At 31.0% G+C, this 27,184-nt stretch overlaps 1 protein-coding gene across 1 annotated transcript in view; it reads left to right on the forward strand.

Annotated features, from left to right (window-relative positions):
- Positions 1-27,184, forward strand: part of LOC115880691 (insulin-like growth factor-binding protein complex acid labile subunit) — a 45,433-nt gene that overhangs the window by 5,627 nt on the left and 12,622 nt on the right. The window contains 1 exon segment of the mRNA XM_030897973.1: positions 8,802-9,170. Coding sequence (XP_030753833.1) covers positions 8,802-9,170 — 369 coding nt within the window.

A 27,184-nucleotide genomic window follows, 5' to 3' on the forward strand; every position in this document is an offset into this window, starting at 1 on the left:
GAGAATGATCTCGCAACAAAAGTGTATATATTTATTAACCCTAGAACTGGTATTCTGATACACTGATTAAAATTATCAAAAAAAACTTTAAAATATCTATAAAATATTAAGATTTATGTTACGTGTATGATTGACGTGTATGATCAACGTATTACAGTACCACAATTTTTCATAGCGCCAAGAAATATTTCTATTCCAATGATACAGACAGCGCCGCAATTGAATTTAAACGTAGACTTTTGCCTCAGACATTTAAAATTCAAAAAGTCTCAAGCAGAATCCGCGCCTGTCTTTGTCATTTTGCACTGGAGATATAAAACGTCTATATATCATCTTTATCAGATGTTCTTGAAAAGAATAGAGAGCAAACATTTGCATTTAAATAGCACACTATTACGTACGTTTTGACGTTAGCTGTCGAAAATCATCAGTTCGACTCAACCTTGTACCTATACCGGGTGCGTCTCAAAAGTGGCTCACCCCTATAACTTTTTTATTTTTATAGTTAACAAAACAAGATTTGGTATGTTAGTATATAACATAAATTAGGATTGATTGACGTATATAATTGTCTTCGGTCACTTCCGGTTTCACCGGAAATGACTACAACTTTTGATTTTTAAATGACACCCCTGGCATTTTTTTACTTTATTCGATAGAAAATGTCACTCTGAATAGAATGACATATCATATGTCAACTTTTGACATTTTCGCATATGGTTTATTTGAAATTATAACTTGCGGTTCGTAACGAAAATTTTACTCGAAATACCAAGTGTGTGGTATCAAATTATTCGTAAAAAGAGTGATTTTTCCAAGTATGCTGATGAGCCACCCTCGTTCCATTTGAAAAAATTGAGATATGATTAAAAATACGATTTGAGCATTTTCTAACGCACGAGGACAAGACACTAAAAACATTAGACGATCAAATCTATTTTTCCAGAGCTCCTTGATGAAGAATTAGTGTTTTTAATATAGCCATGACACTCTAGATTGAATTTTATAATACAATTTTTTATTAAGCGAGAATGTCAAAAGTTGGTATATGATATGTCATTCTATTCAGAATGTCGTTTTCTATCGAATAAAGTAAAAAAATACCGAGGTTGCCATTTAAAAATCAAAAGTTGTAGTCATTTCCGGTGAAACAGGAAGTGACAAAAAACAGTTGAATACACCAATCAATCCTAATTTATGTTATATACTAACATACCAAATCTCGTTTGTTTTTATTATTTATCTGAAAAAAATAAAAAAGTTATAGGGGTGGGTGAGCCATTTTTGAGACGCATTATAACATCTTGTTTATTTTCCTCTAGATGCATATAACGAGTGTCGGGTTTTGATAGTGTCTGTGCTAAAAGGTGATCCCATCAAAGTTCGTTGTTTAGAGTCCCTAAATAATATACCGGGCAGTGCATCGCCGCGCGCCGTAAAAAAACGTGTTTCACAAAATTTTCTGTGGGCCCTACAGTTCAACCAAAAAATTAAATCCAAAATTGTTTTTGAGTTTCTCAAATACGGTGGGGTGGGGTTTTAGAATTAGAATAAGTGGGAGGGGGGTTAATCACTGCGACTTTACAGATCTATTGTGTCCCCTTTTACTGAGTTATAACTCTCGTACGCGGCGGCGCACAGTGCTTCGAACATATGGCTCTAGAGGACAAAAATCCAAAACTTCTCTTTTATTGTAAGCAATTTATTCAAACTAGGTTTATTTGACACAAATGATGAGTACTCTCGTTGTACTAAATGATGATGTTCTTAGTCCCACGTTTATGAAAAAAAAATCTTATAAATAATAATAATGTTGGAGCTGTGTTCCATCTAAGCAAATAATAAGTTATAGTATGAAAACGGTGTAAGTATTAAATAAATTCCTGTGATAAAAAAGAATTGAAATAACATTAGAACATGATTCCTACAATATAAGCCTAATATAAGATAAAAATGTTTTTTTTTAATGAAAAAAAAAACATTAATGTTATATTTAATTAAAAAAAAACTTAAGATACTATAAATTTACTTTAGGACAACAAAATGCATAGATCGTAACCACTCTGATTCAGGAGAATCACTGCTGACAGAATCTTCCAAATTTATAGTATCCAAATCACAGGTAGATGAAGTATCCTCACATATAAGATATCATTTCTAATATGTTACTTTTTCGCGTTGTTACTGTTCATTTTGTCGGTATGAGGGGTTCGAATGTTAATAGTTACCTCTTTAATAGATCATATCCATATATTATTTTTTCCTTTTCTTGGGTATGAGATTTTATAATAAATTGAAAGATGGACACTTTTTTTTTTTATGCGACGTTTCGCTCCAACATAGTGGACTTTTTCAGGCACAAGTGGTGTCTCATTTGACTGGAAGGTTCATCAATATCTAATAAGAACATATTTTTTGAAATACAAATAATTTTGAGTTCTTGTCCTTATGATCAAGCCAAGTATTAGCCAGATCGGCATTGCTTATCAATTTTACTCCATCTGAAAAGTATTATAAAATAAAGTTTGTCGCTAGCAGACGCAGGTGAACTATACAAAAATTAAAATGTATGAATATGGCAACAAAAATATTCAATAAATACGATATGTTTTGATATGTTTTTTTTAAATGCCTTTTTGAAGTTTGAAAACGTAAAATTTTTATACCCATTTAATAATAATCTTAAAAAATAAATAAAAACTAAACAATCACGAACTTGTTTAGAAATAAATTTAAAGTACATACCTTGTTTAACAATATCCATAGTGGCTTTCAATTAAGTACGTACCCGTTTAACTCCATAATATACAGAACTACTATGAATGTTATTCTTTTCACTGATGAGATAATGATCGCAAAATTTATTTTTAGTGAAAATATTTGCTAACAAAAACGCTGTTTATGAAAAATAATATACAGGATGGTTGAACATTGCTATAAGTATAAAATTATATATTCAGATATTAGTAAATTTTAACTTATTTTTTGATTTTTGTCCATGGGACGAAGCACTGTGTGGCGTGAACTATATATTGATAATTTCTGCTTTTTGCCGTTGAAGCACTGCGACAGAAATTTGTTGAAATCAACTAAAATGCACCAAGCTTTTTAAACTTAATAAAACCGTATACTATAGTCTGTCCAACGAGAAGATCCTTGACAGTGATAGATGTGTCTGTCATTTTAATTTCAAAGTAGTTTATTTTATTTTACAAAGAAATAAGTTGGTACAACTGGAACGCATAGCAGGATATATTTAAAATTTGATTGACAAGATGACAAGTGATTACTTCAAAATATTGTGAAAAAACTGTATAAAACTGAAAAAAATGTAATCGAATTATTTTATTTAATAAAAACGGTATGTGTTAATACAAAACAAACAAGAACAAGACACTACATACCAAAAAAAAAAAATATGAAAAAAGAACTATTATTTACTTTCAAGCTTTATGAAACTACCCGCATTTATGATTATATTTATCAATATAACTTATGTACAAATACAAATGTGTAATATTCCACAGGAATAAATAAAACAACATAGGTAAGTAAAACAAACTATTTTATTAATAATAACACCTACTACTACTACTAAATGTTATACCTTAAAAGGTTGATGAATTAACTTTAATCTTAATTTTTTAAACCAGTACCTTTTGTCATTATTTTCTGCAGTACTAAAATCCATTATTTACCTATCGTGTGATGTCGATATTTTACAGCTACTCCAGTTTTTAGTATGTGTTTAGTTTGATCCTTCTACCATATACACGAGATGCACTTATCTACGACGAAATGGTATACAAACTTTATCGATGGCAACTTCATTGGTGTATAAAACTTTCTGCTTGGGCAGCGTTGAATATAAACCATAAACTGTGCTCTGGGTCTACAGTTAATTTTCACTCGATTTTCCCTCCACTTGACTTCAAATACACAAAAACACACGTAATAATACGAATCAAAATGCATCATCTTCCAAAACGCAGGGTATTTAACAAAAGTTGACACAAAATTCTAACCTATAATTTGGCAAGACTTTGACAAGCGTCAAAAATGACAAAGATCTAAAGGCGAGTTCATACGCATCGGCGTCCGTGTGTCGTTCATCGTTCCGTCAAACCAATAAAATTGAAATACGATCTGTCATTTTTTAAATAAACCAATAAAACTGGTTAAAAACAACAAGACACGACGTATGACGGATTTATATTTAAACCCATCCATAGATAACTTAAAAATTATTAGAAACTTTTTTAGTAAAATAAATAGATTGGTATGGGACGTCATCTGCTTTTCTTCTGTCATCGTCTGTCGAAATCTTACCTGAGAAAAAAAACAGAGTATAGTCCGGTAAATAAAATATCAGACTTATTACCGTAAAACTTTATTTACCGGTCTGAAATATGTAAAGGTATGTTGTACGATACAAGTATAAAATAAAATATTACATTTTATATGGAAAATAAAGACGAGTTTATGTGTGTATCCGTAATACTTTTCTTGTCATTCAACATGTTGTAAGCATGTAGAAATAATGCAGTTTTGTTATGAATTAACATTATGATTCTGAAAGGTTAATTGTTCTTAACATAATTTTGTATTTAGATTTGTAATTGTACTCAAAAATTCCAGCAGAGTGATTCTGAAAAATGTTTTGAAAAAAATTCTGAAAAAAATCTGATTTTCTGTTTAATACCATAATATTTAAATACCGAGTTATTAATTTTTATATCAGTAATTTCTTAAAATTACTTAAATTTTATAAATTAATAATTATATTTGACAAAAATGTAAAATTTATCTTAGTGTTTAATTTAAAAGCTACAAAATCTGAGTCTAAATATTTATTAGATAGAACCATCTGGCAAATAGAACTGCTTTTCTAATAAAGCGAGCCAACTAAAGAACGCCGCTCGCATTCTTGATTAATCGCCAACGTCACAGATTTTAGTTATGCAAATTTGCAATTTTAATTGTCCCAACCGATGGCCATATTTAAATGAAACAAAAAAACTTAATGGATATGCAAATGGGGAAATGGTCATCATACTTTTTACTATTATGTATTCAAACCGTGATGAAGATAAATGTATAAACTCAGATTCAAAGTTCTTGTCGCGCTACTCGCGGCTTATGCTGGATTAAAAATTGTCGGTTATTTAAAATATTTTGTACGTACCACGAGGGAAGTGAAATGAAATAATATGTTTAATATGGCATTAAAATGCGCTATGAAATAATTTTGACAAATTTTAAAGGATGTTAACACCGGGTGCGTTTCGAAAGTGGCTCACCTCTATAACTTTTTTATCTCTAGAGATAAAACGAGATTTGCTGCGTTAGTATATGACATAGATTAGGATTGATTGACGTATTCAGTCGGTTTTGGTCACTTCCTGTTTCACCGGAAATTACTACAACTTTTGATTTTTAAATGACACCCTCGGTATATTTCTATTTTATTCGATAGAAAATGACACTCCGAATAGAATGACATATCACATATCAATTTTTGACATTGAGCGGCAGCTGCGTTAGCGAATGCTCGCGCAGCAGCCGGCGCGTTGCCAAAGTTATATCTCGTAAACAGTGAAATATAAAAAAAGTTACATATCAGTTTGGTAAGTTTTTTAATGCTGTTTAATTTTGGGACAGTATAAAAATGGTGTCACCCGAAAAAATGCAAAAAACTGCGTTTGAGTGATTTTGTAGCCCTCTAATTTTGTCCCCGTAGATTTTAGAGATTTGTTACTCAGAAATGAAATTGATGAGAAGTTAATTCTCTTCACAAACAATTTTTTACCCTACTTGATAAGATAAACGCAATTTTATTAATCACAATTAACAAAATTAAAATAAAAATAAAATTAATAAATTATATATTTTGTATATATTATAATTAAATATTATTTATTTTTAGTTACTATTACTATAAGCCCAACCTAGAGCAATTTCAAATAAAAAATAATGGTATTTAAAATAATTACAAAAAACCAAATTTAAAAAGTTTTAACATCCTGTAACTCTAAAAATAAAAATAAATCCCGAATAACTTATGAAAAGGAATACAAAAATTTTCAAAAATGGAAGCAATTAAAAAATCTACCCTTGCGGTTAAAGTACTTTTTTATCTACTATTTTTGATAGATATAAGGCAATTTTAACAGTTGCTATGGAAAACATATATTTTTTAATATGAAACGTTTTTCTATATTTAGATCATGTTTTTTAAAAAAAGTCATTATTTCTGCTTTTACGGATAAAAAAATATTACTTTTTTAGACATTTATACAAACTGATATAATATTTGACTTAAAAAAAAGCATTTTATTAAGGATCTCGAGGGCATTTTCAAAGTAAACATAAAAACCTGAAGGCAAAGTAATGTTTGGATATGTTATTCTAAAAATACGCAGTCTTAAAAATTAGATTTTCGAATTCATTTATTGAATATTTTTTTAGGAATCTTTTAACTATAATCTATAGTAATATATAAAATCCTTAAGTGACTGACATACTGATTAATCACGATCCTGCTCAAACCACTCAACGTTAGAAGCTCAATTTTGGCATACAGTTTGATTCTAGGGTGTAGAGGTTCGATAAGAAGTGATTTTTCGAAATTCCAGTTCCAAGGGGGTGAAACCACCCTCAAATATTACAATATTTTTTATTTAAAAACGGTCTAAAGTTTCCGAAAAAACGCTTAAACACGTATATTTTATTTTATTTTTTTACATATTTTAAGATTTTTTAAAAATGTATACAGTGTGTTTCGAAAAATCTGGTCATTGATTAATCACGATCCTGCTTATAGCGCTTGACGTAAAAAGCTGATTTTTGGAAAACGGATTGACTTTAGGGTGTAGAGGTTCGATAAGAAGGGATCTTTCGAAACTCGAATTCTAAGGGGGTGAAACCATCCCTCAAATATTAGAATATTTCGAGGAATATTTTTTATTTAAAAACCGGTGAGTTTTTCGGAAAAACTCTTAAACACGTATATTTTATTTTGTTGTTTTACATATTTTAAGATTTTTTAAAAATTTATACAGGGTGTTTCATAAAATATGACCATTGAGTAATCACGATTCTGCTTAAACTGCTTGACGTTTAAAGCTGATTTTTGGCAAACGGATTGTCTATGGGGTGGAGTGGTTCGATAAGGAGGGGTTTCCCGAATCTCAAATTCCAAGAGGGTGAAAACTGAGGGTTTAAAATATTTTGTACGTACCACGAGGGAAGTGAAATGAAATAGTATGTTTAATATGGCATTAAAATGCGCTATGAAATAATTTTGACAGATTTTAAAGGATGCTAACACCGGGTGCGTGGCGAAAAGGGCTCACCTCTATAACTTTTTTATCTTTAGAGATAAAACGAGATTTGCTGCGTTAGTATATGACATAAATTAGGATTGATTGACGTATTCAGTTGTTTTTGTTCACTTCCTGTTTCACCGGAAATGACTACAACTTTTGATTTTTAAATGACACCCTCGGTATATTTCTATTTTATTCGATAGACAATGACACTCCGAATAGAATGACATATCACATGTCAATTTTTGACATTGAGCGGCTGCGTTCTCGAATACTCGCGCAGCAGCCGGCGCGTTGGCAAAGTTATATCTCGTAAACAGTGAAATATAAAAAAGTTACATATCAGTTTGGTAGGTTTTTTAATGCTCTATAATTTTGCGACAGTATAAAAATGGTGTCACCCGAAAAAATGCAAAAACTGCGTTTGAGTGATTTTGTAGCCCTCTAACTTTGTCCTCGTAGGTTTTAGAGATTTGTTACTCAGAAATGAAATTGTAGAGAATTTAATTCTCTTCACAAACAATTTTTTGCCCTACTTGATAAGATAAACGCAATTTTATTAATCACAATTATCAAAATTAAAATAAAAATAAAATTAATGAATTATATATTTTGCCTAATTTGTTATTAAATTAATTATTTTTAGTTACTATTACTATAAGCCCAACCTAGAGCAATTTCAAATAAAAAATAATGGTATTTAAAATAATTACAAAAAACCAAATTTAAAAATTTCTATCATCCTGTAACTCTAAAATTATGCATTTCCATGCTGGGCCTATTATCGTCTCCCTCCCACTGGTCCGCAATCCAGCACTAACTAGTCGAACGACGTCTTTTGACAATGTAGCTGCGAGATTTTTAACGTAATAAGCAATTTTTTCGTGTGCGGAGTAAAAACTTTGTCCATTTGTCCTTTTCTGTTTAGCCAGAAAATAGAATACAAAAAAATTGAATTTCTCAAAAACGCTACCTTTAGCGCACCGAAAAAAAATCTCAATACGATCAGAGAATGTTATAATGATCCTCAGTTCGAGTGAACATCGTAATCCGCTAAGGTAACTTGCAGTATCCTATCGACCGTCATTGATTTCATGAAAGTTGCATACACATTGTGAAAATATATGCAATATATCTCGTAAACAGTAAAACTTAAAAAAGGTACACATTAATTTGATAGGTTTTTTATGCTCTTTACTTTCAAAAACTCTACGACAGTAATAAAAGCTAAATTTCAGCTTTTCCAGTGTATGGAACTGGCAAAGTATGAGAGAGGCGGTAATTTGATCGGAGTCTAGACGTTTTTTTGATGTCAGATTGACTGTACATACGTTTAATAAGTCCTGTTATATTACTTTTTATATTTACGAAAATATCTTCTATTAGAATAAAAGGCCATTACCAGAATTATAACGTTAAATACTATTAATTCGCACGCCTGTTTTAATACATATAATTTGTCCTCTATTACAGCACTTCAAACACCTGGAAGAGCTCCATATCACCAACTCGAACATCAACCAAATCAGCATGCACGCCTTTTGGGGCATCCCCAGCCTCAAGATCCTCGACCTGGGCCTCAACAACATCAGCTCGCTGTTCGACCACAATTTTCGCGGTCTGGTTAATCTGATCGACCTCAATCTGGACGCGAACCGGATCGCCGCGCTGCCAAGTGGCGTGTTCAAGCACTTGACCGAACTGAGGACGTTGAGCCTGCAGAGGAATCTGTTGCGAGAACTGGTGCCGAGGACGTTCCTCAAGCTGGTCAAGTTGCACGCGTTGAGGATTAGTGGCAACAGGTTCGAGGAGTTGGATCCGGAAGCGTTCAAGGAGATTCCGGTAAGTTTGGACTGGTGCTATTTAGGGGATAAAGCGGAGTAATTAGTTTCGGTGGCGTACAGGGTGTCAATAGTGTGCAGGGACAAATTTCAAGAAGTGATTCTTCATCAAAATATATGGAAATTAATAAATTTTTCGGAGCGGGTGGTTGTGATTAATGTAAATATTTCTCGCCTTCGACTTTTCTGCTCTAAATGTTTTGTTTTATTTATATTTGAATTCAAAGGATTTATTTTTAAAGTTACTCTGATATACAGAGTGAGTTTTCTACAATGTTCTCTATGGGTATCTCGGAAACTACTGGAGATAGAAAATCGGTTAAATGGGGAAAGAATGGCAGTAGTGTTGGGTCATAAATATGGGCCTTTCAGATTTTTGAAAAAGTTCATGGCTTACTAGATATTTCGAAAGTAGTATATCTGGCGGGGTTCTGGGCAGATTTGACCTTTTTTTGATATCCAGTTTGACCTTTGCTAAAAATAGTGATAGGATGATGTATTTGAAACGGCGCACTACTGCGCGTGTCTTAACGTGTTGTGCGAATAGGTGACGTAATTTTTCTTTTTGACCTTTTTTGATAGAGTTTGACCTTTACTAAAAATAGTGATAGGATGATGGATTTGAAGCGGCGGACTACTGCACGTGTCTTAACTTGTTGTACGAATAGGTGACGTAATTTTTCTTAATAGTTTTAATAAGTTGACAGTGACGTAATTTACGTGTGGCTGTTGATGAGGTGTTAAAAAAATTTCTGAGTCATAGCCAATTTTTTTTTACTTAGTTAGCAATGGAAACAAGTTCAATCGTCGTTGATCTCAGAAATATCAAATTGTCACATACAAAACTTTGTAAATTAAAATAACCAAAAATTGCAAATATGAATTTTTCAAATAAAGAAAATCGTGTTGAATTGATGGTTCAATTTTTCTTGGCCATACATTTTCGAGGATACGTTACGTACGCTTTTTAGTGAATGGTTTTCAAAACCTGTTAGAAAGTTAAATTTAGAGACTCGCGTATCAATAGAGTGGTTCCACCATGGCTTTCATTATGACACTCCTCCCTTCCCCCTATAATGAAAGAAATGTTAGAAATTATTTCTATCATAATTATTGAAACGCTGGGATAGGAAAAGGTGGACCCATTACTTGAAACCCCTCGATCACCTAACCTACCCATTTTAGATTTTTTATGCTGTATATTTTTTAAACATTTTCTAAAATAACTTAGAGTGTATGTAGTGATATTATGTTTTAAAGTTTTAGTGTGTGTAATGTAAATTGTAAAGAACCGTTTAATATAATATTCTGTTTTTTTATAAGTTATAAATTATATTAATTAAATAAATATCAGAATAAGAATACCATACCAACTAAGTGAAATTAGTCAAGAACGATAAATTGGCTATAACTCAGTCATTTTTCGAAAAAAGCATATTATAGCTTATATCGCTGAAAAGCTTAAAAAATGGCGCCTGTCATGAAGTCATGGCCAACTATGGTTTCCATTTAAAAAAAAAACATAAATTGGTGTCATATATATGTCAAAAATGACAGGCTTTAGAAAAAAAAAACGGAGAACACAATCTCATTAAGGATGCCATTATCTACAATTTCTATATGAAAACTTGTTTTCTATAATAGGCGTTTATAACTTTTACTATTTTAGAGTTTCGACAATATTACATGTTGTAATTTTTTCTAGCCTTGGTTACTTAAATTTTGACGAATTTTATAAAGTATAATTTTGAACAGCCCTAAACAATTACATCGTAATTCCTTCTAAAACTCGTCAAACCTTGAACAAAAGATTCCTAACTACAAAGCGTAATTTCTAGCCCTTATTGCATAATGCCGACTAATCAAACGATCAAATTGTTTTCCATTACCGACAAACTTTAGTTTAGTTTCCGAAATGGCAAATAGATCGATGTCACCGAAACGACTGTCGATAAAGGTTGTTCGAATCCAGAGTTGTTTGCAGATTGTCAGAGTACAATTCCAGAACTCTGGATAATCGATCTGGTTCGGGATGTGCAGCAGTGAATGCATTCCGTAACGGCAAATATTTGTATTATATTGGAAGATGTTACATTATTTTGATTATAGCCGGTGCGTATTTTATCTTTACTAGTTAGACACAATCAAAACTCAAGATGTTTAGGACATAAAATCATAGAAGTATTTTTTCTTGGAGTAAGTCCAACAATGGTCAACGGCATAGGATCAGGCAGGCAAGGAGAAACCACCTGACTAACTTCTCAAGAGCACATCATGAATTGGAATCCCAGGATAAATGTTGTGCCATGCGATCCGAGCGGCAATCGGCATCAGATCGGTTCCTGGCCGACTGATGTGAAATTGGCGACCGGGCAAGTGGATGTAGGCAACCAGGCGACACTTGCGAAATCTACGAGTGGAAGAGACACCCTGAAACTCCGCCAGAGAACCATACTGGGTACATGGAATGTAAGAGGCCTCATACAACTTGGCAAATTACACATTCTCGAAAGAGAAAACATCGACATATGTGGTATAGCAGAGACACACTGGAAAGGTCAGGGCCATTTCGAAACCTCTAATCATGTAATTTATATGTTTGGCCAGGAAAAATCAAGCTCAAATGGGGTAGCCATAATGGTATCGAAAAAAGTGGTGAAATGTGTACAGAATTATGTACCCATCAGCGACTGTTTGATAATGACACAATATCGGCTAAACCTAAAAAGATGCACATTATCCAAGTGTATATGCCTACTTCAGATGCAACAGATGATGAGATCGAACATATGTATAACACAATCGAATCAATAAGTTCGATGATCCCAAACAAAGAACCCCTGATTCTAATTGGAGATTTCAACGCCAAGGTGGGAAAACGGAAGAGGATGATGAAAAAGTGCATGTCGGCACGACAAGAACAAACAAATAAACGACATATGCGATAAGATAGAACAAAATGCAAACTATAGCGAATCTCGAGAGCTTTTTAACAAAATCAAATATTTATCGAATGAGTTTCAGCCTCGAACACAAATTATTCAAGATGAATTTGGAACACTACAACGGATCCTCTGGAGATTGTTGAAGTTTGGAAGAAATACTGCTTAGGGCTGTTTGGCGAAACCGCCAGCACTTCCGACAATAGGGTTGACTTTGGAGATGTAATCAAAGAACCTGCCATACTGTAGCATTTTTTATTTCCTTTAATAAAATTGAATTTAAAAATCTATTTTTATTTAAATTTCTTAGTATTGGCGCCATCTATTTGCTAGATGCCAAAGATACCAAACTCCATTTGTTACAGGTCACTTGTTTCGATATTTAATTTTTATTAGCGCCATCTATTCGCTATATGCCAAACTTCTTTACTTGCATTTCACTTGTCTGTGGTGAAAAGGGTTTTTTTGTTTTCGTTTCTGAAACTGAGAAGAAGGTCTTTTTTCTGGGAATTTGGATCTGAAGAAGACGCGTGTTTTGGCGTCCGACAAATTTTCCAGTGAATCACCTTGTATATTTACATACCTATGAATATGTCTAGCTGAAACTTGAAATTTACTTGAAATGCATTCTGACTCAAAATTTGCCAAACTTCCCCGCATATAATTCGGTAGAAAGTTTGCTCGGTACATTGTTACATTGTTACACCGGATTTCACTGTCTGTCTATTTGCTATTTATTGGTTTTGTTTACGGGTAAAAGTTTTGAATATATCTGGGAGCTGGAGCTTTATGAACAAATACTTTGAAAGACTGTTAACTGAATTTAGTCACGTTTCTAGAGTCGATTTACATATGAAATATACACATAATTGCAAAATTCTAGTGCTTCAGGCATTTTGAAGGTAGTAAGAAGTTAGTTAGAAAAGAATATGTTTAAATCAAATGTTGATTTTATTTAATCAAATAATATGAAATATATACATTATTGCAAGTTTTAGTGATTCAGGCAAGTAGTAGTAATTAGAAAAAATCTACAGAGTTGTTCAACACATACGTCACGGAGTATTATAGCTAAACGATTAGATTTTTACAAATTGTAAGTTTTGGGTTTGGTTTGGTTCAGAAACTTCTTCGAGTGTCTTGCAATGGTCTAGGACACTCTCGAAGAAGTTTCTGAGGGCTTATGATCAAGAAAATCACAGATCTTCCTGGGTCTGAGTAAGAACAATCTTCGGATTGTCACGGGGTTTTTAACAGGACACTGTCTCATCAATGAACACCTCAGTAGATTGAAACTAAGAAGAAACGGCGAATGCAGATTCTGTGGGGAAGATGGTGAAACACCAGTACACCTCATCACTGAGTGCGCCGAGACGACAACCATTCGTGCCATGAATTTTGGTACGACTGATATTGGAGATGGAGAACTACCCTCTATAAAACCGTCCCAGATACTGGCTTTTGTCAAAGCCCTGGGACTGTATGATGAGTTATGATTCAAGAAAGGGGGACACAATGGATCTGTAAGGTCGAAGTGATTAACCCCCCTCCCACTCATTCTAAATTCATTCAAATTCAAGTTTTGGGTTCGTTGAAGGACTATTAGAGCTACAATATAAAAATATTTTTACAAGATACAGAATGTCCCAAATAAGTAAAAATTATTATAGTTGAATTTTTTTAAATGGAACACCCTGTATATTATTCTATTTTTAGATTCTACCACTGAAATAAAAGTAAATTTCATTAAGGTTTATCACACTTAAATCTTACCGTTTTTTAAATATTTTCAATTTTATGAAATTGCAGTAAAAATTTTAAGGCTTCATTTCTCCAAGCGTATCAGAAGTTTCTAATACTAAATATTTACTGAAGTTTATTTATTGATGAGATATTGTTTTGCAATAATAGTAATACTACTACCTTATACAGAGTGTTTAAAAATTTATATTAAATAATTACTAGCTTTAAACGGCAATAAGTTTTTTAATTTAAATGGAACCGGGAAAATATACAGGGTTATTTTACAAGAATCAAATGCACAATTTAATTGTCTATAAAATTGTGCTATATCATTTTTTTACCTATCTCTTTAAGTTTTTGTAAAAAATGCAGAAAAATTTATGATTAATTTAAAAAAATAAAATTTTTCCAAGTTTACTATTTCAGTCAAATAACTATCTACTCAACGTGTTTATTTTTTTATCAATAATGATATGTATTGACTATTTCCATTCTAAATATTTTGAAAATATACGGAAATGTATATTTTTTCACTCAGTAGTTTAATACAGGTACGGACAAAAGTTATTACTCTTCAAAGCAGTTGAAACACATGTAGGTGGCGCCCCCTACTAATAAGAGTCATATTGACATTAAAATCAATTTTTTTCAAGTCAAAAAACTCCCAGACACCAATTTTCATCCAAATATTGACGTTACTTCAGAAATTATTTGGAAAAAATTGAAATAAAAATAAAATTTCTACACCCTGTATCTCCAAAACTAAGCATTTTAGAACATACATTTGTACGAACGTTTTTACTTATTTTTATCTGCAGAATATGTTGCCGAAGATTCCGGAATACAGTTCGGACCACCCTGTATACAGGGTGATTCCTGTAAGTCGGTCATGCTTTCGGGGAATGACCGGGGACATCGAAATATTAATTTTGATATAGCACACTATGGGTCGGAAATTCCTCTTACGCAGAATACAGGGTGTTAAAGTTTTTGAAATATTAATGATATTCTTTAATAGTTTTTTAACAGTTGAAGGTATCGTTATAAAATTTTATTATAGGAGCCTACCTAACAGACACTTTAAATGTAAAAGGAAGAGGTTTTAGTTTCAACCAGTGGCGTAGCTGTGATACGCATCAGGTAATATTTTCAAAAAAAAATAGTACGAAACTGATAAAAATAAAAATTTCGGAGTTTTTTTATTTACTCGGTTTATTTCCAAGAAAAAATGTCTCTTGAAACTTTCTTCTATCTAACACCATTTTGTCACAATTCAAAAATATTTATTTTTTATAATGAGAACCTTAAATATGCGAATTATTATAGCTACCTTAAAACTAAGAATTTTATTATTAACAATAAGAAAAATTCTAGTTTAAGTTTATAATTTTTTAAAAATGTATTTACAGCTAATAGTAAAAAGTTATCCAAGATGAAGGGAGCTAGCGATGCACATGTGTTTCTGCCCTCTAGTTATAATAATTCGCTGTATTTAAGATTCTCATTAAAAAATTTATTTATTTTTAAATTATGACAAAATGGTGTTAGATAGGAGAAAGTTGCAAGAGACATTTTTTCTTGGAAATAAACCAAGTAAATAAAAAAACTACGAAATTTTTATTTTTGTCAGTGGCGTACTATTTTTTTTTAAATTACCCGATGCGTATCACATCTACGCCACTGGTTGAAACTAAAACCTCTTCTTTTTACATTTAAAGTGTCTCTGTGAGGTAGACTCCTATAATGAAATTTTATAACAATACCTTCAACTGTTAAAAAACTATTAAAGAATATCTTTAATTTTTCTAAAACTTTAACACCCTGTATCTTGCGTAAGAAGCATTTCCGACCCATAGTGTGCTATATGAAAATTAATATTTCGACGTCACCCTGGAATCACCCTGTATATTAATGCTGGCAGCACTCATGATACTTGAAAAGGTTAAAATGTACCTGTTCGAAAATTTACATTTTTATCTTTATTACACTCATTTTTCTGAGAGGCTTAGCTAAGCTTTAAAAAGGATCAATGATGTCAAAATAAAATGGAACACCAAATTTTTATAACGCTTTTTTCTAATTTTACTAAATACACTTAATGTATGGATTAATTTTATTTAAGTATCGTATTATGGCATCCAATTTTCAGCGGAACCACCTGAAATTATCTATTTATTTTATAACACGACCTGTGAATGAACGTTATGAATGGGTATGATTATTATACATTTTGTTTACTCCTGTTTCCTTGTTTTGAGAAGATAAAAAGTTAAAATTAAAATTCAACATTATTTTTATTGAAGCATATGCAAAAATAAATATCTTTTTTTAATATGAAACATTTTTCTATATTTACATCATATTTTTTTTTAAAAAATCATTATTTCTGCTTTTACGGATAAAAAAATATTACTTTTTTAGACATTTATAAAAACTGATATAATATTTGACTTAAAAAAGCATTTTATTAAGGATCTCGAGGGTATTTTCAAAATAAACATAAAAATCTGAAGGCAAAGTAATGTTTGGATATGTTATTCTAAAAATACGCAGTCTTAAAAATTAAATTTTCGAATTCATTTATTGAATCTTTTTTAGGATTTAACGTTAGTAATGTATGTTTATAAAGATTTACTGTAACTTACGTAAGTATAGAACTGAATACAAAATAAAATTATGCTAATGCACCGCACTATACTAAAATATTTATTTTAGAATCTGAACGTAAGCATACATTTTAGCATTATTACGTGAGACTGTGCTACAAGCATTATACTGGTTTTCTTTAGAGAATTTTTTGAAGCGTGTGGTACTTTAATATTTCAGCTGAAAGTATCGTGGTTTTGAATAAAAACCACCAAACCAAACAGAAACATGCAGGGTGTTTCAATAAACATAATATGTCATCTATGGTAGGTAGAGTGCTCCATATTTTAATGCTAAAAAAGTGTTGATAGAGTCACCAGGAACGTGCATAATATACAGGATGAGTTTTACATAGGTGCAGATATTTTCTGGGATGGTAGATCTCGATAAAAAAAACATATCTTCTCTTACCGTTTTACAAGTAAGTCCATAATAACCGAGTTATTTTATTTTGAAAATTTCCAAAAAATATGATTTTTGCTTAAATTTTGAGAACCACTGGATCTTTTCTTGATTTTCTTTCTTGTAAATTAAATCTTACAAGGGAAATAGTCAGTGGCGCACTGCTTTTTTTAAATATTCCAATGATAGCCCTGTTGACACTTTTTTAGCATTAAAATATATAGCATCTATAGTAACTTTCACACACAAAATGTCATTCTAATCGCTAAAGGCACTTGAAAAGAAATTATAATAAATTGAAATACAAAAGATTTTAACCTCCTGCATCCACGAAGCAAGGCAACACCGGACCTATGTTGATATAAAACCTACAACCTACAAGACATGGTACATATTTTTAAAAACATCCTTTATATCAATGCTTTATATTAATGTTTCAAAAAAAGCAGGGGGGTGACATGTTTCGGGACTTAAACCATTCCCATAATCAGGCCTAGAAAGCTAAAACAATTATTACAATCAGAATAATAGAAAATTCCAATAGTCAAACAAAGGTCAAAATTATAAAATACGATCACAAAACAAATTAAAAAGCTAAAATTTTTTTAAAAAAAGTTAAAAGGTTATATCTATCGCAATAATTGTTCAATCACAGATAACAATATGGTAAGCTAAATTTGAAAATTAAAACAACTAGACTAAAATCATAAGGTGAGGGGAGCCGTATAATCCACTATAGTTAGATAAATTGACAGAAAAAACAAAAAAGGCAATAATCAAATCAAACCTCAATGCACAATTCAAAAGAAATTTACTTAAACATTAGTTAGATGTATTTTGAGGGATAATTTTTATTTTTTTGTATTAGTAATGTAAGTTAAGAATTGTGATTATTTCAATTTGTATATGTAGATATTTAATTTTGTAGGATAATTTTTTTTTAGTTATATTAGTTAGGAACAAGTTAAGAATGATGTTTATTTTATTAATTTGTATATGTAGAATTTTTATTTATATTTCAAATTTATATATTGTAGAAAATTAATTTTTATTTTAGTTTAATTTTAGAAATTTAATTTTATATTTTAATTTACATATGTAGAAAATTATTTTTATTTTAATTTAATTAAACTTGTGTTCTTTAAAATAAAAGCATACTCACACAAACGTCAACCTAGGAAGTACCACCACTCGGAAGAAATAAAATTAGTTAGAGCTGTTAATATTCACACATCTCTCAATGTAATTATAAATTGTATAACTTATCAAGAAGGAAACCTTTCGTTGTACTACCAAATAAATGTCTATATCATAATTTTCAGACAATCTTATTTAAATTTTATATTTTCATTTTTGACGAGAATAATCGTTCGTCTTATAAGAATGTGTCTGTTATAATATAAAATTAAAATAAAAAAAGGGGTTTTTTAAAAAAAGAAACATATATATACCCTATGATCGAAAAAAAACGGCGTCCAGTTGGCTGGGAAATGAACATCAATGACATTTCCCATATAAATTTACATTTAAAATGACAGCGATCTTCATTCCATAGCCATCGCTGACGCCGTTTTTTCTCGATCATACGGTATTTACAATTGTCTATTTTGGACCTTTATATATTTACAATTGTCTATTTTGGACAGAATCCTGCTTATTTGTTTCCAATTTAGTCAATAGGTAGAGTATAGGTAGGTGTACAGCTTCTCAGCTATACAGGATGAGTCTTAAACTCGATCGTAAATAAGTGCAAATATTTTCAACGCTGGTAGATCTCGATAAATGAAACATAATATTTTCTCTTTACCGTTTTTCAGATAAGTCCAAACTAATCCAGTTATTTTACTTTGAAAATAAAAAAAAATGTTTTTTGGTTAAATTTTGAGAACCAGTGGACCTTTTCTGGGTTTCCTCTCTTGTAAATGAAATCTACCACCTATATTTCCATATTATCAAGGAATTATAATTTTTAAAGATATAGTATAACTAACAAAATTTACAAAAAATTTTTAAAATTTTCAAAATATTTCTTTTACAAAAACCTCATTGACGTGCTTCTGGTGTCGAAATATACTATCCTTAAAAATATTTGCGCTTATTTAAGATTCACACTATATAAAAAATTCCAGTGTTTTTGAAATAAAAAAAATAAAATAGATTACACTTTCAGCATTAGGAACTAAAATATCTACGAATTTTCTTTGTAAAAAGAAGGATGTTTATCAACTACGATTTCAACTTTTTTATCGTATTTTCGACTACATCAATCATTCCCGTCTGTGAAACCTCACAAATAACGAAAAAAACAGGTTTTCTCTCCAAATAACTCCGAGAGGTCACTTTTGGAGTGTGGGGTCCCCAAAGCACGGCCACATTACTTTTGCCCTAATCATGATAGCGCCAGAAAAACCCTTTTACACTCCATATACCTCTGGCAATCTCTCACTTAACAAAAGTTCCAATTACGTGATTAGTAATTTAGCAAACTGGAAGAAAAATAAGGATTTTGTAGTATTTTTCTCAAAAAAGTGTGCTTGTTGCTGAAGAAATATTTATATAACTTTTAAATAAATGTTAACTTGTTTAAGTACCTACTTAGAAGTAAAAATAAGTGATGATAGTTCTTCTGTGTATCAAATATTTATCTAATGTCATATAGTTATTTAAATTTAAAATTTTTCAAGAAAAATTAAATATACCTACCAAGTGCATCTCAAAAATAGCTCACCCTTATAACTTTTTTATTTTTTTCAGTTAAAAAAACGAGATTTGGTATGTTAGTATATGACATAAATTAGGATTGATTGTCGTAGGTATTCAATTATTTTTGGTCACTTCCTGTTTCAGCGGAAATGGAACAATTTTTAAATGGCATCCTTGGTAGGTATATTTTTACTTTATTCGATAAAAAATGGCGCTCTGAATAGAATGACATATCATATGTCAACTTTTGACATTTTTGCTTAAAAAAATCAAATGTTAAATTTCAATCTTCAGAATATCCACGGATTGTTTTTACAAGAGGAAAAACTTTTTTATTATTGATATTTTGAGAAAAATTCATGCTTCATATAATTTTTTGCTTGTTCTAAAACGGTTAATCCCGTTTATACCTTTCCAAACTTCTATACCGTCTTGGAGAAAACTAAAAAAAAAACATGAAAATATAGTTGAATTTCCTAAAAATCCAAACGCGTCTCTATGGTAATATAATATCTTTTTCATTCTTTGATAGATTATTATTGAGAGAATTTTAATTAATGTGATATTTTTTGCTATTTTAAAATGTTAAAGAAGCTCAAAATTTATTTAGTTCAATGCTACGGAAAGAGGGATAATAGTTACCGGAAAATATAATTCTTTAACAACATTAAAAAATATGACATTAATCAAAATTAATTATAACGCTCTATCAAAGAATGAAATCGAAATTATATTACCATAGAAACAATCAAATGCAAATGTTTGAATAATGAACCTATGATGTCGATTACGATTACAATAACTGTCTAGGATAAACACTATAGTCTGTCCAACGAGAAGATCCTTGACAGTGATAGATGTGTCTGTCATTTTAATTTCAAAGTAGTTTATTTTATTTTACAAAGAAATAAGTTGGTACAACTGGAACGCATAGCAGGAAATATTTAAAATTTGATTGACAAGATGACCAGTGATTACTTCAAAATATTGTGAAAAAACTTATAAAACTGAAAAAAGTAATCGAGTTATTTTATTTAATAAAAACGGTATGTGTTAATACAAAACAAACAAGAACAAGACACTACATACCAAAAAAATATAAAAAGAACTATTATTTACTTTTAAGCTTTATGAAACTACCCGCATTTATGATTATATTTATCAATATAACTTATGTACAAATACAAATTTGTAATATTCCACCGGAATAAATAAAACAACATAGGTAAATAAAACAAACTATTTTATTAATAATAACTCCTACCAAATTTTATACCTTAAAGGTTGATTAATTAACTTTAATCTTAATTTTTTTAAACCAGTACCTTTTGACATTATTTTTCTGCAGTACTAAAATCCATTATTTGCCTATCCAGTTTTTAGTATGTGTTTAGTTTGATCCTTCTACCTTATACGAGATGCACTTATCTACGACGAAATTGTATACAAACTTTATCGATGCCAACTTCATTGGTGTATAAGACTTTCTGCCTGGGCAGCGAGTATTAACCATAAACTGTGCTCTGGGTCTACAGTTAATTTTCACTCGATTTTCCTCCACTTGACTTCAAAAGACACAAAACACACGTAATAATACGAATCAAAAATGCATCATCTTCCAAAACGCAGGGTATTTAACAAAAGTTGACACAAAATTATAACCTATAATTTGGCAAGACTTTGACAAGCGTCAAAAAATGACAAAAATCTAAAGGCGAGTTCATACGCATCGGCGTCCGTTTATCGTTCATCGTTCCGTCAAACCAATAAAATTGAAATACGATCTGTCATTTTTTAAATAAACCAATAAAACTGGTTAAAAAACAACAAGACACGACGCATGACGGATTTATATTTAAACCCATCCATAGATAACTTAAAAAAATAATTAGAAACTTTTTTTAGTAAAATAAATAGATTGGTATGGGACGTCATCTGCTTTTCTTCTGTCATCGTCTGTCGAAATCTTACCTGAGAAAAAAAACAGAGTATACACAGTTTCATTGCATACTAAAGCTTCAACCATATTTCAATGTCTATTTTCAATGCATACTAAACCTTAACCAATTATTTTACTCAGTTTGACTTCAATTACTTAAAATGAGTGAAATTTTAAAGACTATTTTGTTATACCAAATGCAAATTGATACAAACGAAGAATTTACAGGGTCCGGCAATAGTACGTCCAGCATCTGTAGTTCTTGCAATAAAAAGTTAGAATTTTGTTTAAGTGCGAACCTAAAGTATGTATTTGAATGTACTTCCAGGAAAATATTTTAATTTCTACAGGGTGGCTGAAAAAGTGTGAGTGGATCAGGATGATTTTTTTTAAATGGAACACCCTCTATATTATTGCGTTTTTGGCTTTCTTTTTGATCACTTTATATAATTCTAAGATTTTATTAAATATGCTTTGATGCTTTCAAAGATATTAATAAGTAAATAAGAAAATATTTTTTCAGCTTTTTTTAAAAAAAATATTAAAAATACAAGAAATGTCCTGAAATGAAAACTGTAACTAACTGTAATCTTAAACCAGACAGGGTGTTCAAAATTCTATGCCAAATTTTTAAAAATATAAGATAGTTTTTCTTTGTTTTTTTGATTGGAACATCCTATATATTATTATTTGCTAGATGGAGAATTAAAAAATGAACACTTTTTGTATAACTGTCACAGTTATCTTATTCAAGTTAGCCTTGTAATCTATCACCATCCATTCAATCTAACCAAACAAACTTAAGAATCGCGATTCGGCCGTCCATCTTTTCACGCCCCATACTCTTTCCATAATCTTCCACTTAGGAAAGTTGGAGATAGCAGTGCGCTAGGAGAAAGAAAAATAAAGCCGTTTTCCACTCCCCTCTCAAATAATCTTCGACGTCCAATTTGTTTTTTATCGACGCGACGACTACTATCATAAACAAAAACTTTTTCGGCATTCGCGATCGTCGCCTGGCTGCTTTTTTTTTGTTTCTGGGGCAATGCCATCGAGATTTACGACGGAAAATAATCTAGATTAGAGACTATAAATTTTCATCGACGTGTTTTTGATTTCAAATGAGATGGATGCCAGGCTTAAGGCAATTATAACGTATATATGCTAAGGACTGGCAAAGGTTTCTTTTGGGTCGAGATTTCCGTATGTAAGAAGAGTACAATGCGTTTATAATGTACTGAACAAGGAGAGAAACTCGTTGCCAAACGTATGAAATGAACCGAGAAACTGGGCACATTGCTAAGAGACGTGGAAGAATATTAGCAGATTTGTTGCGGTCGACCGGTCGTTGCCCAGGCGTTGCCCATATGGTAATTACCGTACTTGTACGGTAATTTCCGCTAATGTACGATATACGGTCCGAACTTATTACCGTACGTAAAAATACGGTATTTTTATACGGTAAAATACGTTTTTGATACGGTAAACTTACCACATTTTGAACAGAAAAAGTCAGGGTTTTGTTTTATTTTGTGGTCAACAGTACTTATTAATGCAGTTATTAATAGAGTAAACGTAATTCATTTCATTACGAGGACCATCCAGATTTACGACGAATGAATGAGAAATTTCACTTAGTTGGCATGGTAACTATTCTTATTCTGTTATGATTTATAACTTACAAAAAGATAGAATATTTTATTAAACGGTTCTTTACAATTTACATTACACAAACTGAAAAAAAAACTAATATTACTACATACTATATGCTATTTTAGCAAAAAAATCGCCATTGTTTTGAGTACATAAAATGCATCTTTTAAAACTGAACTACAAGCTGTTTCCACAGAACGACCGGTCGACTTTAAAAAATTTCTCCCGGACCGCCTCTTCGAGTGCTTCTCTTGATTCATAAGTTCTTTTGTAAACCTCATTGTTAACCATACCGCATAAAAAAATCTAAAATGGATAGGTCAGGTGATCGAGGAGACCCATGCAATTGGTCCACCTCTTCCTATCCCTGAGTTTGCATAATTGTGGTGTAAATAATTTTTAACATTTCTTTCATTATGTCATTATGAGGGGGAGTGTCATAATGAAAGTTATGTTAGAACCACTCTATTGATCCGCAAATATCTAAATTTAACTTTTCTATAAAACGTAAGTAACGTTCACCGGTCAACGTATCCTCGAAAATGTATGGCCAAGAAAAGTTGAACCAATAATTCTACACGCTTTTCTTTATTCGAAAAATTCATATTTACATTTTTTGTTTATTTTAATTTACAAAGTCTGGATGTGACAGTTTTACATTACTGAGAGCAACGACAATTGAACTTGTTCCATGGCTAACTAAGTGAAATTGTTTAAAAATGATGAGAATTGGCTATAATTCAGTAATTTTTCGAAAAAAAAAATTATAGCTCATATCGCTGAAAAGCTTAAAAAATAGCGCTTTTTATGAAGTCATGGCCAACTATGGTTTCCATTTAAAGAACATATGTTTGTGTCATATGTCAAAAATGACATACTTTAGGAAACATTGGAGAACACAAACTCATTAGGGATGTGATTACCTACAACTTTTATCTGAAAACGTTTTGTCTAAAATAGATTATAATGGAATTGACAATTTTTAAAATAGCCAAAATTTTTTTTTCAAGTAAGTTTTTATATATCTAGTAAGCCATGAACTTTTTCAAAAATCTGAAAGGCGCATATTTATGATCCCACAAAACTGCAATTCTTTCTCCTTTCAACCGACTCTCTATCTCCAGTAGTTTCCGAGATACCCATAGAGAACATCGTAGGAAACTCACCCTGTATAAGTATTTTGAAACTTTGACACTAAAATATCAAGAAATGGCAAATGATTATCTCTATCTACTTCAGAAACGTTATGTTGCCATACTACAAAAATCTCATCGACATAAAAATGCGAGCCACGAATGATTGGAACGTTTTTTTCTCTTTATACCACAATGAAATACATGTTTTTATGTTTTAGTTGTGTTATAATAAGGAACTAAAAATGTTAGAATTATTTTGGCCACAAGTTTTGATTGGCGTTATTGACAGGTGACTAGTTCGAAATTTCTACACAGATAGCGCTTAATCGAAACATTTTGGAAACAAGGTTTCCATTTATTATCGATTCATTTTTCGAAACACGAGTTTCTCTCTTTTTAGACACAAATATGTCATAATGTAGATGATTTGTGTCCGACTCCATGTCAATTTTATAAAATAATGAATTAAAATTCCGCCATGTTGGCTAGTGATAAAGTTTTCAACTAAAAATATATGTCTTTATCGGCTGCTGAGCTTTTAAACTCATAAGAACGTGATCTACTTACATTAATTTATATATTTTTATTTTCAGAACCATTGTATAGAAATAAAAATCTTTATTTCAAACAAAAATATTTTGTAGCAACCCATAATGATATATAGAAGGGGCATCAAAAATATGAAGGTACATTAATAAATTAAATGATGATTTTGCTTTTGATAGACATTTTTTGTGCGAGAAAATCTTAAAAAAAAGATATTAAGACAAAAAAATTATGTCGGAGGTCGACATTGTTGATGGTTGTTTTCATTTTGAAATCCACACACAGACATAGATTATTTTAGTTTCTTCACATTTAGAAACAGTGGCTGCTGAAAACGGGAACATCTTGGACACAAATTGCAGAAAATGTTTCGAAATATTTCCTCTAAATGTTTTGATTCCGCATCGAAACATTTCAGGAAACGGCTAGTGCCACCACACTGAAAACACATGTAATAAAGCCATATAAAATAAACACACCGGAAAAATCTAGGGATATCATTTTATTAAAATTAGAAATAAATGTTTTTAATAAATAGAATATAGATATTTGACCTATAACTAGATGATCTGATTTATTTTATTTTTGCTATATTTTGCGATATTTCATGCTTTAATATTTTTTTTATATTTGAATTTGAGTACTTTGAACCTGAAGATATTGGATTCATATTTTATTTATTTAAATAAACCTCGTAAAATATTTTCGACTTTAACTGGCTTATACCCCATTTCCCTGGATTCTCCACTGTAGAAAAGCTACCCGTACTGGCTGAAGTGATCTCTCAAACACTATAAATTTTGGGGGTGGCGCCCGAGAGAAACAAAGACCGCCTGCTCCGCGTTATTAATAGCTCTCTAGAAAAAAAGACTGTTACAAACCATTTGTTTTTTTTTTTAATTTTATTATATCAGAACTGCAAAAAATAAAATTACTGACGATGGCTGGATAAAATTGTAATATCCCTAGACTTGTCCGTATATGGGTTTTGAAAATGTTTTCTATTTGTGGCATACCGTTTCCATTTTGTGTCAAGAAACAGACACGAGTATTAGAAACATTACTTAAAATGTGCTCAAAAATACTACTTAGGGTGCAAACCGTTTCAACGCGAACGAGAGCAGTGAGAATGGTAACATTCGCCAGACTTGGCCTTCTCGGTTCAAGCAATGTTGCCAAACGAACTTAGTAATTTGCCGATGTATCCACCGATAATTTAGATTGTATAAGGTACATTTTAGGTACGGAGTTTTCCCTTTTCGAGAGACCTACCACTCCAAGATTACAGGAAACAAAATAAACTTCAGATCGAATCCGGCAGAGCCTCTTCTATTAAATTTACTTTCAAGTAATAAATTTCGATCGGTTGTTTTCGATTTTCGGTGCGCTGTGGCACCGCCGCCGCCTCTAGCTGCAGTGACCATATTTCACGTCCGGTTTTTCCTTTATGGAAGACGTAATAGGTAACAGAAAATGGGAATTTATTATTACCGCAAGCTGGTCAAAATATAATTTAGTCAGGTTATATATGGCCGGGTGGGACGTTTTAATGGCAGATGGAAAGTTTCCCTAAATTGAATATATAATTTTTTCTTGAAAATCCGTCTTTGAGAATTTATGGGACTGTTTTAGTAACGGACAGTTTTCGATATTGCTTCAGACTTCAGAAGGCTAGCAACATAATTTTATATTTTAAACAGTCAAAATTCAATATGGAACTTTCGATATCTGGCATGTACAACAATTTAGTACGAGAGCTAGCAACAACGCCTGGAAAGCAAGTATTTTAAGAAACAAAAAAAAAAAAAATATCTTTTTACTTGCTCTCTAGTCTGTCAACCGTTGTGGCAGCGGTCAACAACGTATGACATTCCTCGTCCTACTCGCGCCATTCGAAAGAGAGATCTATACTTTTATTATTAGTCCTTTAAATTCTAGTATTGAAATAAATCGAGCAAGTCGACATAGCGCAGTGCGTAAAGTTTCCGACCACGAACCGATGATTCAAGAGTTCGTTTTTTATAAAAATTATGAAAATAAGAGAAAAAATATTTTTATTTTAATATGAATCATAATTTCAACGAAAAAAAAAGTTTTTGTTTTTTTTTTTTTTTTTTTTTTTTTTTTTTTTTTTTTTTTTTTTTTTTTTTTTTTTTTTTTTTAAAAATATTAATTTCTTCAAAAGGTCCAGTGTTTTCAAAATTTAGCACAAAAAAAATATTTTATTTTAGACAATTTTTCTCAAAGATAAAAGTAACTCAGTAATGTATTAAATTTAGTACAATTTATTTTATTACAAAAATTA

The sequence above is a fragment of the Sitophilus oryzae genome, unplaced genomic scaffold (assembly GCF_002938485.1).
Source record: "Sitophilus oryzae breed Bouriz unplaced genomic scaffold, Soryzae_2.0 scaffold_1640_pilon_pilon, whole genome shotgun sequence".
In the NCBI taxonomy this organism is placed as follows: domain Eukaryota; kingdom Metazoa; phylum Arthropoda; class Insecta; order Coleoptera; family Curculionidae; genus Sitophilus; species Sitophilus oryzae.